The sequence below is a fragment of the Cebus imitator genome, unplaced genomic scaffold (assembly GCF_001604975.1).
Source record: "Cebus imitator isolate Cc_AM_T3 unplaced genomic scaffold, Cebus_imitator-1.0 Scaffold91, whole genome shotgun sequence".
In the NCBI taxonomy this organism is placed as follows: domain Eukaryota; kingdom Metazoa; phylum Chordata; class Mammalia; order Primates; family Cebidae; genus Cebus; species Cebus imitator.
This window is the reverse complement of record NW_016107406.1, coordinates 999,121-1,013,065: the sequence shown is the minus strand read 5'-3', so window position 1 is coordinate 1,013,065 and position 13,945 is coordinate 999,121. Positions and strand designations below refer to the sequence as shown.

The following is a 13,945-nucleotide window of genomic DNA, read 5'->3' as shown; positions in this document are numbered from 1 at the left end:
TTGGGGAGTCCAGAACTGGTTCCAGGGGAGATTAGCTCTGAGTGGGGTCTCCAGGCAGAAAACATGGACAGCATTGGAGGCAGAGGACACTGTGTGGGCAATGCCAGAGGTGTGAAAAGGCATGGCAGTTTTGCAGTGCTATGAGAGCCCCAGAATACTGAAGGTGGTGGCAGAGGGACAGGAACCAGCAGCAAGGCCCACCTTTGAAAGAGCCTACGGTGCCGTGCTAAGGACATCACACTGCAGCCCCTAGGAAGGAGGGAGACATCACAGATTTCTCAAGCAGGAGAGTGATCTGATGATCTAACCTGGTTTTGCTCATAGTGCGTGAAGGGGTGGGACAGAGATGGAAAGCTGGAAGCTGGCACAGTGGGAAGGGTAAGCCAGGAGGAGCAACTGAGCCAGGGCACTGTCCCCTGGGATGGAGGAGCACAGGTACTAGGCATAGCTTCCCACTGGAGACCCAAGCTAGGTGGCAGCATCCATCTAGCAAGAGACCCCACTCCCAGAAATGAAACTACCATGCAGCAACAAGAGGGAGCTCAAGTTTATCGAGCCATCATGGAACAACTGTGTTTACTTACATTGCCTCACGGTAGGCCTATGATGGAGCCATCAGCCACCCATCTTGCAGATTGAGAAACACAGATTCAGAGAGCTGAAATGACATGTTCTAGTTCACAAACCCATGGAATCAAACCCCTAACCCATGTATTTCCTCCATATTGCCTTTCACACAGAGGTGTGCTGAGAAACCATCTCTTGAGGGTAGAGGAGGAGATCTGTAGCATTTGCTGATTTCGGTGTAAATACTCCCACCATGATTGATTTCAAGCTTCCAACAGTTTCACAACTGGCTTGCAAACTTGGAAGAATCAGCTCTCAGGAGTGGGTGTGAGTTGCTCCAGCCCACCCCTGCAGGAGTCCCATGGGAAACAACAGTGCTCGCTACACCCTAGAAGTCTTCTTCTACACTAAGTTTATTAACAAGTGACTCGCTTTATTGCGGCAATTACTTACCAATGTTTGTTTGGATCAATGAAAATGTAAAGCCGGTAATAAAAGCCCATCCTTTTGCTGTGGGGTGGTCACGGAATCACCCTGTCTCTCATCAAACCCTATGCACACTCCTCCTAAGGCAGCACCATGCATGTTTCCTCTTCTAGAGGAATGTTTCGTTAAAAAAAATTAAGCCACAATTGCTTTGCAACTATCAATTAATAACAGCATATATTTTTGAAGGTCACTCTAGCAGAACACTTATAAAGCTGGGAGAAAGCACCCAGACAAAAACATAGACCAGCATCTTCAGTCTGATTTTCAATAAAACCCTGGCCAGAAGTGAAATAATAAACATGAAACACTCTGGCAGCCCTTCTCCACCAAGTCTTCATGTGCAAATTCTCTCCATCCAAATAATGACTCTGCTCCTAACCCAGCAGGCAGTGTTTTTAATAACTTGCCTAAAAATGTTCCTGAATATTAAAAAGAAAGAGAGAGAGAAAGAGCAATAAAAAGCAAGACAACAGAAAATAAAGTAAAATCTCTTATCTACATTTGCTGCTGTCAGCAAATATTAGAATCCCATGAAATGGAGGCCCTGGAGTTTTGATGAAAAATTGGTAGGGGCAAATGGTGAAGCTAGAAACGTGGTCTCACCTCCTTAGAAATATGGCATCAGAAAGAGAGTTATGAGGATGTGTTATCAGCAAGAGTTCAGAAAAGAGTTCTGATTTTAAATAAAGATATTGGAAACAAGGCAGGCAGAGCTGTTGGCGTGATCAACATGGAGTTTCTTGGTCAGCCATGAGGAATTTTTTTTTTTCTGCTCATTCACCTCCTTATTCATTCATTCATTCATTCATTCATTTGAGACAGGGTCTCACTCTGTCACCCAGGTTGGAGTGCAGTGGCGCCATCACGGCTCACTGCAGCCTCAACCTCCCAGGCTCAGATGATCCTTCTGCCTCAGCCTCCTGAGCAGCTGAGACCACAGGCATGTGCCACCACATCCAGCTAATTTTTTTTTTTGTAATTTTTATAGAGATGGGGTTTTGCTATGTTGCCCAGACTGGTCTCAAACTCCTGGGCTCAAGCAATCCTCTCACCTCGGCCTCTTAAAGCGACAGGATGACAGGTATGAGCCACCATGCCTGGCCTTATTCATTTATTAAAGGCATTTTTTTGGTGCTTCACCTGGCCAGATGCTGGCTGGCTTCTTAGGGTACAGAGAAAAAGACACCATTCCTGCCTCAAAGAGCAGGAATGGTCCAGTCAGTGGGAGACCCAGTAGGTAAGTCGCTCATGCCAACTCTGTTTAATTGGTACTAGAATGGAGGGTCCTATAGGAAGTGCAGGAACCTACAGGAGGAAAGAAAGGCTTTGCATGGCACTGCAGGCAAAACTGCACAGGCCCGGGCCATGTCTATTGGGTGGTGAGGGATGAATAGGGAGATGGCCTCATGGCAGGCAGGAAAGGCAATCCAGCTAGAAGGGAAGACATGGACAAAGTCAGAGGGGCATCAAACGGACAGGATCATGAGGAAAGGGGCAGTATTTCCAGGAGGTGGAGGCATCTATGGGAGAAGCAGGTGAGCAATGAAGGCACAGGAACGCCATTGTGGAGCATGTGTTTTTAAAGAGGATGAGAAAGCACTGGAGGGGGCTGAGGAAAGGGGCCAGAGACCACAGAGAGGGCTGGGACAGGCGGTGATGTGGGTTGAACCAGAGTGTTGGAGTAAGAACAGGGAAGAAAGGACATGACTAGAGACTTCCAGGGGGACAGTGGCCTGGCTCTGTGGCTGCTAGATGTGGTGGCTAGCACTGAGGAGGCTGGTTTCTGTGTTTCTCCCTACCTCTTCCCGTGCCAGTGTTGGAGGGAATGTGAACAGTGCTGAGGCTTGAGACAGGCTGCCAAGGTCCCCATTTCTTGGCCCTATGTTATGAAAGGAAAGGAGAAGGAGCCACTGGCAGGTAAGTGAGCTCAGCACATCCCCAGGGAGCCATTCCTATGTAGCTGGGGATGCCATCCTATGTAGCCGGGGATGCCCTTCCCTCAGCGGCAGCCTCCTTTGAGTAGCCTTGCCTGACCCTGTCTACCCAGGCAGGCAGCCCAGCTGCACAGCCTCCAGGGTGTGGACCTCAGATGGCTCACTCCAACTCTCTGAGCCTGGGTTCATCACGTGCAAATAGGGTAATAATCCCACCAGCCTGGCGCACTGGGACCATTCAGCAGGGTAGCACACACAAAGCACCAGTCACAGGCAGGGGCCCAGAGTGGAATGGATTGATGAACGGATGAAACAACAAAAAATCCACATGTTCTAATGTTAGCCTGAAATTTCAACTGGGGTTTTATTTTTGTTTTGCTTGTTGCTGTTTGTTTTAATAATAGCCCACTGACACTGATTCTTTAAAAATGACTGGCCCTCTCATTTTCAGTTCCTGGTCCCACCTCATTTTAATGAGAGAATGGTGAGCTCTGGCCCCTTTGGGCTAAGGCACCCATCCCTCTGCAGCTTCTCTCCACTGGATGTGCTCTATGTCTGGTCCGCAGGCATTCTCAGGATCCTTCCCCAAGTGCCTGCATGCCCTCCACTCTAAGCTGGCCCTGTCCAGAGCCTAATAAGGCAGATTCTCTGAATGCTGGATCAGGATGTGGGGTCAGGGATGCTCCTGAGATCATCCCAAGAGATGGGCCCCACAATGCAGTGCACCCAAAGCCTACTCCATGCCAGGCCTGTGCTGGGAACTGGGAACACAGAGATGCACCAGTCACCTCCCTACCCTCCAGGGATCAGAGGGGTCTGCAAGTGCAGTATCAGCCAGGCAGAGGACAATGGGAAAGGAGGCCTCCATGTGACCCTGCAGACCCCAGAGGAGGGCCCAAATCCAGCTAAGAGGATCAGCAAGGGATCCTGGAGTTGCTGACTCCAGAAAAAGTATAACTGAAAAGCTGCACAGAAATGTTTCTTGTCTAATCCACACACTTGCAAGCTCCTTCAGGGCAGGGGTTTTGTTTTATCCAACTTTGTATCTCCCAGCTACAAGTATTGAGCCCAGCCTGGAACCAATATTAATAACGACAAAGAAGAAAATGGAGGGAGACAAAGAAAGCAGGAAGGCCACAGCTTGGCCAGGACAATGGCAGGGTGACATCAAGTTGTGGCAGAGAGAATGGGATACAGAGCCATCGAACTGGGTTCGCATTTTATTCTAACACTTCCTGGCTAAGCGACCTTGGGGAAGTCACCTCACTTCTCTGAGCATCAGTTTCCTCATCTGTAAAAAGTACCTACTTCCCAAGATTGTTGTTAGGCTGAAAAGTAGATGTCAAGGCATATTTAAGATATTATTATTATTCATCTTATAACTGAAGTACTAAAAAATAGCCTACAAAAAAAAAATGGACATGCTGTGTGCAGTGGGTCACACCTGTAATCCCAGCACTTTGGGAGGCCAAGGCAGGAGGATTGTTTGAGGCCAGAAATTCAAGACCAGTTTGGGCAACAAAGTTAGACCCTATTTCTAGCAAAAAAGCAAAACTTTTTAAATTAGCTGAGCATGGTGGCATGTGCCTGCAGTCCCAGCTGTTCAGGAGACTAAGGTGGGAGGATCACTTGAGCCTCGGAAGTCAAGGCTGCAGTGAGCCATGATCATACCACTGCACCCCAGCCTTGGTGACAGAGTGAGACCCTGTCTAAAAAAATGAAATAAAATGACCTGCCCTTACCAACAAGCAAACATGTGCCTCCAGGAATCATTGTGAAAACCCAGAGACCGCTCATGAATCCTGACACTGAGCCGGCTACCCCTTGAAATGTTCCTCCCAGCACATTTCCAGGGAGAAAAGCCTGCAAAGAGAGGCCCAGATCCCAACCAACAGACAAAATCCAGCTAATTAGACAGGAAGCTAAGAACACAAGAGGAAATAAAAAGACATGAATAGGAAGGAAATAAAATGATCATTTATTAAACCCCTAGAGTGCACCAAAGACTTAGACTATTCACTATGATTGTCTGGTTTTATTAATGAAAAAATTGGGAGCACGGAAGTGAAGAGATTTTTCCCAAGGCTATGTAGCTAAGGTATGGCAAAGCCAATATCTAAGATGCCCAGGTGAGCCTAGCCTCAAGCCCAAGTGTCTCCCTGGAGGACAGTTGTGCATCTCCACAGCTTAGCACCAATGAGTTCCAAACCCAGGCTCAGCTCCAACTCATGGACTAACCTAGAAACAACCAGGCCTGGCAGCATGGCATAAGTACCTTCTTCTTTTTTTTTTTTTTTTTTATTGAGAGGTTTTCAGCATTGACAGGAAGGCTAGTGAACCTGGCACAGAAAGAGAAACAAGGTATCACTGGGAGTTGAGTAGCAGAAAGAGTTGAGTAGCATAAGTACTCAACTTATAAAAGAGTTGAGTAGCATAAGTACCTTCTATAGCGCCAGTACCCTCCACAGCACCAGCACCTTCCATAGCACAGCAACCTTCAGAGCACCAGTGGCCTTTAGAGCACCAGCACTCTCCTTGGCACCAGCTCCCGCCATAGCACCAGGATCACCATGATGCAATCACCCTCCACAGCACCAGGATCACCATAACACCAGCACTCTCCACAGTACCAGGGTCACCATGACACCAGCATCCTCCATAACACCAGGATCACTGTGACACCAGTACCCTCCACAGCACCAAGATCACCATGATACCAGCACTCTCCATAGCACCAACACCTTCCACAGCACCAGCACCCTCCATAGCACCAGGATCACCATGATACCAACACTCTTCATAGCAACAGGATCACCAAAACACCAGCACCCTCCACAGCACCAGGATCACCATGATACCAACACTCTTCATAGCAACAGGATCACCAAAACACCAGCACCCTCCACAGCACCAGCGCTTTCCACAGCACAAGGATCCCCATGAGACCAGCACCTTCCATAGCACCAGGATCACCATGGCACCGGCATCCTCCATAGCACCAGCACCTTCCACAGCACCAGGATCACCATAACACTAGCACGCCCAACATGGCACCAACACCTTCCACAGCACCAGCACCTTCCATAGCAAAATCAATTTTAGAGAACTCTTCCCTCTCAGATTAAGAAAGAAGGAGGGTTTTTTTTTTCTCTGCATGTTCCCATTTTCTCACATAACTCTGATGAAAATCTTTCAAGTCTGTGGCTCTTTCCAATGGCTACAGGGCCTCCTTAGTTTCAGAAATGACAAAAATTCCAGACAATTCTTTCAGTTCATCTTTCTCTATTCATCTCTCCCCACCCTACTCCTTTCTTTTCTCTCTTACAGTATAATTACTATAAACTGCTTTCTCCAGGTTAATTTTGAAATTCAAATCACAAGCTGTCCCAGTTCCATGAAGGGACTGGAATGAGAAGGGGTGCACCTTTGCAGTTCCTAAGGTTCTCTCAGCCCCAGGCATTATAATTGCAGGTTGCCCCAGGGCAACCCACTGACTGTGTAACAGCACCAAGCTCTCTAACTGTAAATTCCCTGACGCCAGCCCTGGTTCTCCAGTGGAAATCTCCATCCTGATCCCCAAGCCTGTTAGTTCCAAGGGTAGCCAGACCACCTATCTTCCCCCTCCCCGCCCATGGCCTCCAGGCACCTCATATCAGAGCATCTCCCCAGCTCCCTACCTCCACAGCAGGTAGACAAGCCAAACACCAAGGAGTCCCCCAGTGCCCTTCCTCCAACCAGGAGCAAGTCCTGTAAATTCCACCTCCATAACAGCCCCCCTGGATCCTGAGTTCCAGCAAGCTGACTCAGCTCAGACCCTCAGACTCTTCTTAATTACTTCCACGCCTCCTCCCTAGACTCCCTGTGTCCACCCCTGCACCTGCAGGTGCATCCTTCAAGGGGCTCAGAGAGAGCTCTCTTTAACAAAGCGAAAAACCAGGCTAATTAATGCTTGCAGCTTTATATAAGCATAAGAGAATCTGTTCCATTCCTTCCATTTTGTTCCAAGTGCAGGTCCACCTCTGCCCACACCTGACAGTCAGGGCTGCCCCTGAACCACAAAGCCCTTCTTTTCTGACCCCCAGGACTCATTGAGTCAAACTGCGTGGCGGTGGAGAACCTCTACAGACCCTGGTCCCTGACCCAGCTGACTCATTTCTGACTTAGCTGACTCATTCCTGTTCTACCCAGCAGTTACCTACTGTAGGCATCACGGCTGAGCAGAGAGGCCACCAGGCCCTGGCTGTGCACACTGGCTCTGCCACTCGCTGGTGGGTAAGCATGTTATGTCACCTCTCCAAGCCATAGGGGATTATATCAATCTCTCATTTAGATATGATAAAATAGCCACATCACCAAAAGTTGTCAAAGAAGACAAAAAATAACCATGGCCCTACCTCACTGCTAAGAACACAGCCATAGACAGCATTTTAATATTAATACATTTATTTCCATGTTGTTGTTCCTCTGTGTTTGTAGTTTTTCATAGCTCCAATCCTAGAAAGCACACAATTTTAATCTCTGCTTTACTCACTCAACGTTCTCTAAGTATTTGCCCAATTTATTGCACTTCATCGCCATCATTTCAAATGACTGCTGGATAAAGGATAATTTCATTTAAAACTCTTAACACTCTATTTGTTTGTTTTAAGCACACTTAAAAGTAATTCTCATTTTTGTCTGATTATTGAAATAATTAAGTGCATGTTGCATAACATTTAGAAAGCATAGAAAAGAATTAGACGAAGCTATCTCATAAATGTATAATTCAGAGACAACTACTCTCTGAGGAAAAAAAGGTGATTCTAAAGCTGTAAAGTAGTTCATCCTATGGATGTGTTCTCATTTATAAAATCACAAGAAAGTTGTTGAAAGTCGAGTTTCTAATACTGTGATTTTATAGATAGTACTGCAGTAAACATTCTTATTTGTGAATCTTGGAATATTGTGACCACTTGCCAGGAAGACAGGTCAACTTGACCCCGTGGCCTGGTGCACCAAGATACCCCAGGCCTCTCCTGCAAGCCGTGTTCATTCATGCAGGTACCTGCTTATTCCTCCAAGTACTTATATGCAGCTAGGTCTTGGTCCACTTTCACTGGGCCTGTGCTGTGTGACCGACACTGAAAGTACAATAAACAGTAAGAGCAGCCCCTGCTCTCCGAGAGGAGGGTGGCATCTAAGGAAGTTCCACATTCCAGGGGATGCACACAGAGGGACCACACTCCTCCCCTGGGCCACATACTCAGCTGCTTCAGTATTGATTTAGCAGGAGGAAAGCTAGTCAAAGATAGAAATAAACCTGTATGTTTCTCCCTGCATACACTTCAATTCCCGGATAACCAACCAAGAGTCACATTCACTTTCAAAGCTCCCAGTCACAGTTGACACAAAAAGGCTACTATTAACTGTGCACTTATCCTATACAGATCCGAGTGCTTTGCATGTACTTTGTACTTCATCTTCACAGCAACCCTACTATTGTCTTGATTTGATAAGTGAGATTTGGTGACTTGCTTGTGGCCACACAGCTCAAATAAGGCGGAACCGAGGCTCAAGCCCAGCCAGGCTGCCGCATTGTCCATCCACAGGACCATGTGTTCTACTGCCCCCAGGGTTGATTTTTGCCTCCTAAATATTTCAGGTCTGCCTGCATCTCTCCACTCACTCGTCACTCTTATCTGATCCGCTACCGTTTTTTTGTGTTTTTTCACTTGACTGCAGTAGCCTAATAGTGCCCCCACATTCCCTCTCATCCGCTACGCTCCATTAGCCATGTAACCGCCAGCATGCTTTCCAAAACCCAAATTCAATCATGTCCCTTCTCTTCCTAAAGTCCTTCAGAGGCTTCCTGTTGCTTTTAGTATTAAACCCTAAATGTCTTCATACAGCCTTTCGATGCCTGAAACTGTCTGCCCTCCATCCACATCTTTTGCCTCAGCTGTGTCTGCTCTCCACGCCCTCCTAGAGCCTGGCCTCACCATCCTTATTTCTATTCAGCGTTGGGGCTAGCCTCAGGGCCTTTGCATAAGCTGCACTCTCCTCACCTCCCAGCACCTTTGTACCTGCTTCACACCCACTTCCCCACCCACCTCAGCTCCTGAGTGGCTTCCTCAGGGCATTCCCTGGGGTTCCTCTTTCACCCTCACAGAACACACATAGTTGCTCCTTCATGCAATTCATCATAGCTGCAACATAACCCAGTGCTCCTCAAGCCCCCTCCACCAAGAAATGGGAAGTCAACCATTAGGATTTCACCACCAAAAAGCCAGGTTTTCTTCCCCTTTCCCCCTTTCTCCATATTTGTTGCAACAACAGACTAAAATTTGAGTTACTTACTGCATTTAGATCTTGCGATGGAAAAGCAGGAGGAAGGGAACAGGAGAAAGGAGAAGGAATAAAAGAGGCATTTATCAATTATGAGATTTATCAGAACATTCCGGAGTACACGAGAGTATGATAGACCTCAGAGGCAGAGTTCTTATTAGATTAAACTCAGTGACCCAGACTGTATGGCTTCAAGAAATCCTCCAGAAATAGCCTGCGTCATTTCCCCAACCACAGCAGTGCTTGCTCTAAGCACGAGTGTGCTGAGCTGGCTGGAGCCAGCCCCACCTTTACTCTTTCTATTACACTACCAAGAAACTGACCGTAAATTCAGCGATTTTCGGCACCCGGAACTTCCCTTTGTTCTTCTGTTCCGGCTGATACTCCGTTCTTGTCTTCACAATCACCTGAAAGATTCAACCAGTGTGTTAGCGTGTATGGAGACTTAAAACATTTTCCTTCCCTTTTTTTAGTAACCAGAATTTATTACATGTGACATAAAGATCAAAAAAATAAAGAACCCCCTTCAAACACACATAACAGAAAATTCCAATTACTCATAATACTTCCCCATTCCAACAGGGACAATCCTAGGTAACAATTTTGATTACACCTTTTTAGATATTTTTGTAGGCTTATGTATGTATATATTGTTATATATTTACTATTTATGAAAATACGTATTTTATAAGATGAATTCATACTTTATAGTTTAAAACTTGTTTTTATCATACAACACCATATTTGTCTCCAACTTTCCAATGTAAACAAATACATGATTTTATTTTGCCTTTCGGTATAGTATAACATTTCACTGCATGTATTTACTACAACTGATCCAATAAATCTATAACTGTTATACATTTAAGTTGCTTCCACAGTTTGGTTATATAAACAAGTTATGGGATTGTTTGTAACTCAAAGGATAAATGGAGGGGATGGATACCCCATTCTCCATGATGTGCTTATTTCACATTGCATGCCTGTATCAGAATATCTCATGTACCTCAAAAATACATACACCTTCCATGTACCCACAACAATTAAATAAATATATCAATAAGTTAAAATAAAATAGAAAGTTATGATGAAGATTCTGTTTCTAAATCTTTGCGCACACCCTTAGATCCAATTTGATTTGGGGACTTGTGAGAAGAAAAATATAAGGTTCTATTGAATCTGTTGTATCATCTTATTTTCTAGAATCTGAATACTTTTGCAGAGGTGGTTAACATCCTATCAAGATATGCTGTCAACCTGACAAGACATTTATGTAACTCCATCCCACTGTGCAGGCAAAGTGAAAGAAAAGAAGCCTGACAGATAATCAATAACTACTGCCAAGTGCTGCAGTGCCATGAGGAACATAGAAGCTGTCTACGCCTCAGTGTCTCACCTGTAAAATAGGGACAATAATCCTAATCATATCCCTATTTTATAAGGTTGCTTTGAGAATTAAGTGAGCTGATAATGAGCAATATTTTTGAACCATTTATTATGTGCCGGAACTAGATCAATCACTTCATATGCCTTAGCTACCTATCACTATGATTTCCAACCTCCTAACAAGGAAACTCAAGCTCAGAGATGCTAAGTCACTTGTCCAGGATCACACAGCCAAAATGAAGCAATCTTCTCTCCATGATCGCTCCTACTTACCATTATAGCTTAAATTAACAGAATTTTCACTGAAAACGCCCACCAACTTTCCCTGGAGACAATAGCCAAGTGTATTAACTAGAGCAAGAATTCTTCTATGAAGAATGCCCTTTAACATATGTGAGGCATGCCATGGACTCAATGTAGCTCAAAAAGAAGGGATGGGGATGGCGCTACCATACATCGAACGCCTACCAGGTGGCACCTAAACCCAGCTCACCTATGGCTGGGCCCCTGGCCATCAGCACCCCACCCTCTCTGACCGCTAGAGCCCATTTCCAGATGGAAATTCTGCTGCTGTATCCCACTCTCTTTGCAGTCTGTCTCTCCAAACAACAAAAAGAGAGCCCCTGGCTTCCTTAAACAGGGAAGCGATACAGCCAAATATGAATGAGAGCTTATGGGGGAGGGGGACAGAGGATGCTCTGTTATTTTATTTTCTTCCTACCCTCTAGGCCAAAGAATAGGAAAACAGAAGTTCTTGTACCACAGATAAGAAAAATAATTCTCATACTTTGTGCACTTACTATACAGCAGGTATTGAGCATTTGGCATGCTTTATCTCACTTAATTCTGCATGATGAAGCAGATACCAATAATGTCAATATTGTAGGGAGAGTACAAGTGTGGGCTGGGTTCAAATCCTGGCTCCACCACTTACTAGCTGGTGACCTTGGATGAGTTGGTGAAGCCTTCCATGTCTTGGTTTTCTTATTTATAAAATGGGGAAATCACCATGACCACCTCATTGGATTGCTGAGAGGCACAAATGAGTTGATGTAAGTTAGACATTCAGAACATTAATCCAATAACATCTGGGTACTATCACATTATCTTCCATAGATGTCTGAGGCAGCTGTAGAATGGAGCACTGCACCTGTCGGCCTGCAGGGTCACCCTACCCAGCCTATCAAGAGCAACACAAGGAGGTCTCAAGAACAAGGCCGTTTGAGAATGCCCCCAACTGATCTGCCTAAAAAAAAAGAGTTTTGGAAGATGAATAGAAGTTTCCTAGGTGGACGAGACAAGGAAAGACAGTCTCTGAAAAATGAACCACAGAGCCAAAGAAACAAAAGTGTGAAATAGCATGTGATCTACAAGGACCTGCTTTACTGGCATGTGAACTGCAATGGGAACGTGAGAGTCAGAAGCTAATGTAAACAAAAAAGCAAATGCTAAAGCTCCTAAGTAATTTACAGCATTCTAGGATAGAACTAATGAAAGAACATATATACAGGTAGTTTGTGAACTGAAAGTATATTCTACAAATTCCAGTTATTAGAAATATTTCAGATATCACTAGATCAACTGTCAGATTATGAAGTGGTACAGAAAATTTAGATGTCTGATTATTTCTCTGAATTCACAGTTTTAGAAATATTCACAAACTGAATTTACAATTTTAATTTTATCTCCCCATGCATGTGTGTATATATAACATATCTATTAATATATATAATACACATATTTCCTGGTCAGCCTGAGCCACAAGCCTTGGGGTAATAATTGCTTTTTGTGGTAGGCAGCATTCTAATTTGGCTCCAAAGTGTCCTCCCCCATGGTGTTCATGTGCTGTATAATTTCCTACCTTAGAATGTGGGCTGAACCTGTGGTTATGATGGGCTAGTCCCTCCTGTGATTACATTGTGCTTTGTAAAACACCAGGGTAACATAGTGGAAAGAGATTCTCCACTGACCTTGAAAAATTAAACCAACATGGTGAAAGAGAGCCATGCAGCTAGTACCTGAGGGCAACCCTTAACCAACAGCGAAAACCAGGACCTCAGTCCTCCAACCACAAGGAAGTGAAATCTGCTAATAGCCTAAATGAGCTTGAAAGAGGATCCCAAGTGTCAGTGGAAATGCAGCCTGGCCAACACCTTGATTTCAGGCTCATGAGACTCTGAGCAGAGAACTCAGCTAGCCTATGGCTCAACCTCTGACCTATAAAAACTGTGAGATACTTTGTGGTTTTTAAGCCACTTAATTTTTGGTAATTTGTCACACAGTGATAGAAAACTAGTCCATCTTCCCACATTGCCAAGTCTATCTCAGTCACCTCTTGGCTTGATCCCTTCCTTTCTAGATCCACAGTCCTCAGACTGGTCTTGACCATCTTCACATCAAATGTCAGAAGCAAACTCAGAGACTAGTAAAATTTTAAAAAATATATTAAGAAGTACTTGCTTCTTAGTCTTTCCTTCTTCCTATTTTTATAAACATCCTTCCCAGAGCTTTTGAAAAAGCTCAAAACCATTTCTATTCTGTGTAAACTTAAAAGATCCTATATTCTAGCCAACATGTTAAGGCAGGAGACAGAACTAAAAAATACTACTGTCAGAACAAGACCATGGATAATCATTACAGGCAATATCATTCTTATTCTCATAGTAATAAATATTTTGAGGTTGCTTCTCTAAAATCCATCTCCTTCTTCAACCAAAAGCTCTATGACATACCTTTCAGGAACCCACCCTGCCTCACTTTGTGGCAGCCATGTGGTTTGGTGGAATTGACCCCTTCCTTAGTGACAGCAATGGGCCCTAGTGAAGTTGAGCCAATCAGGGCATACCATCCTATTGATCACACAATTTGATTGGCTCAGGCATGGGCATGTTACCCAGTTTGGACCAAAGAGCTATGAGGTAGTATTGACTAGTGTTTTGATGAAAGAAGCCTTGTAGGTCTTCATGAGAGTGACTCTTCCTCTGGATGGTGTGGTGAAGACTTGAGTCCTGGAATTGTTGCCACCTTGATGGGAACCAGGAGAGGAACAAAGGCAGCACAAAAAGAAGGACAGAGTCACGAGGAACCCAGAGAAATGGAGCTGGGTCCAGATGACATACTACCCCGGGATTGCAACTTGCCTGAAGTTAGACCTACTCTGGGCTCCACAGTTATGGGAGAAAATACATACTCTTTGGGCCTTAATCCAATTTTGGCTGGGTTTTCTGTTACTTGAAACTAAAAGC

At 44.9% G+C, this 13,945-nt stretch overlaps 1 protein-coding gene across 1 annotated transcript in view; it reads right to left on the bottom strand.

Moving 5' to 3' along the window:
- Window positions 1-13,945, bottom strand: part of NSG2 (neuronal vesicle trafficking associated 2) — a 63,043-nt gene that overhangs the window by 34,962 nt on the left and 14,136 nt on the right. The window contains exon 3 of the mRNA XM_017535104.1: window positions 9,638-9,721. Coding sequence (XP_017390593.1) covers window positions 9,638-9,721 — 84 coding nt within the window. The remainder of the gene's footprint in view (window positions 1-9,637; window positions 9,722-13,945) is intronic.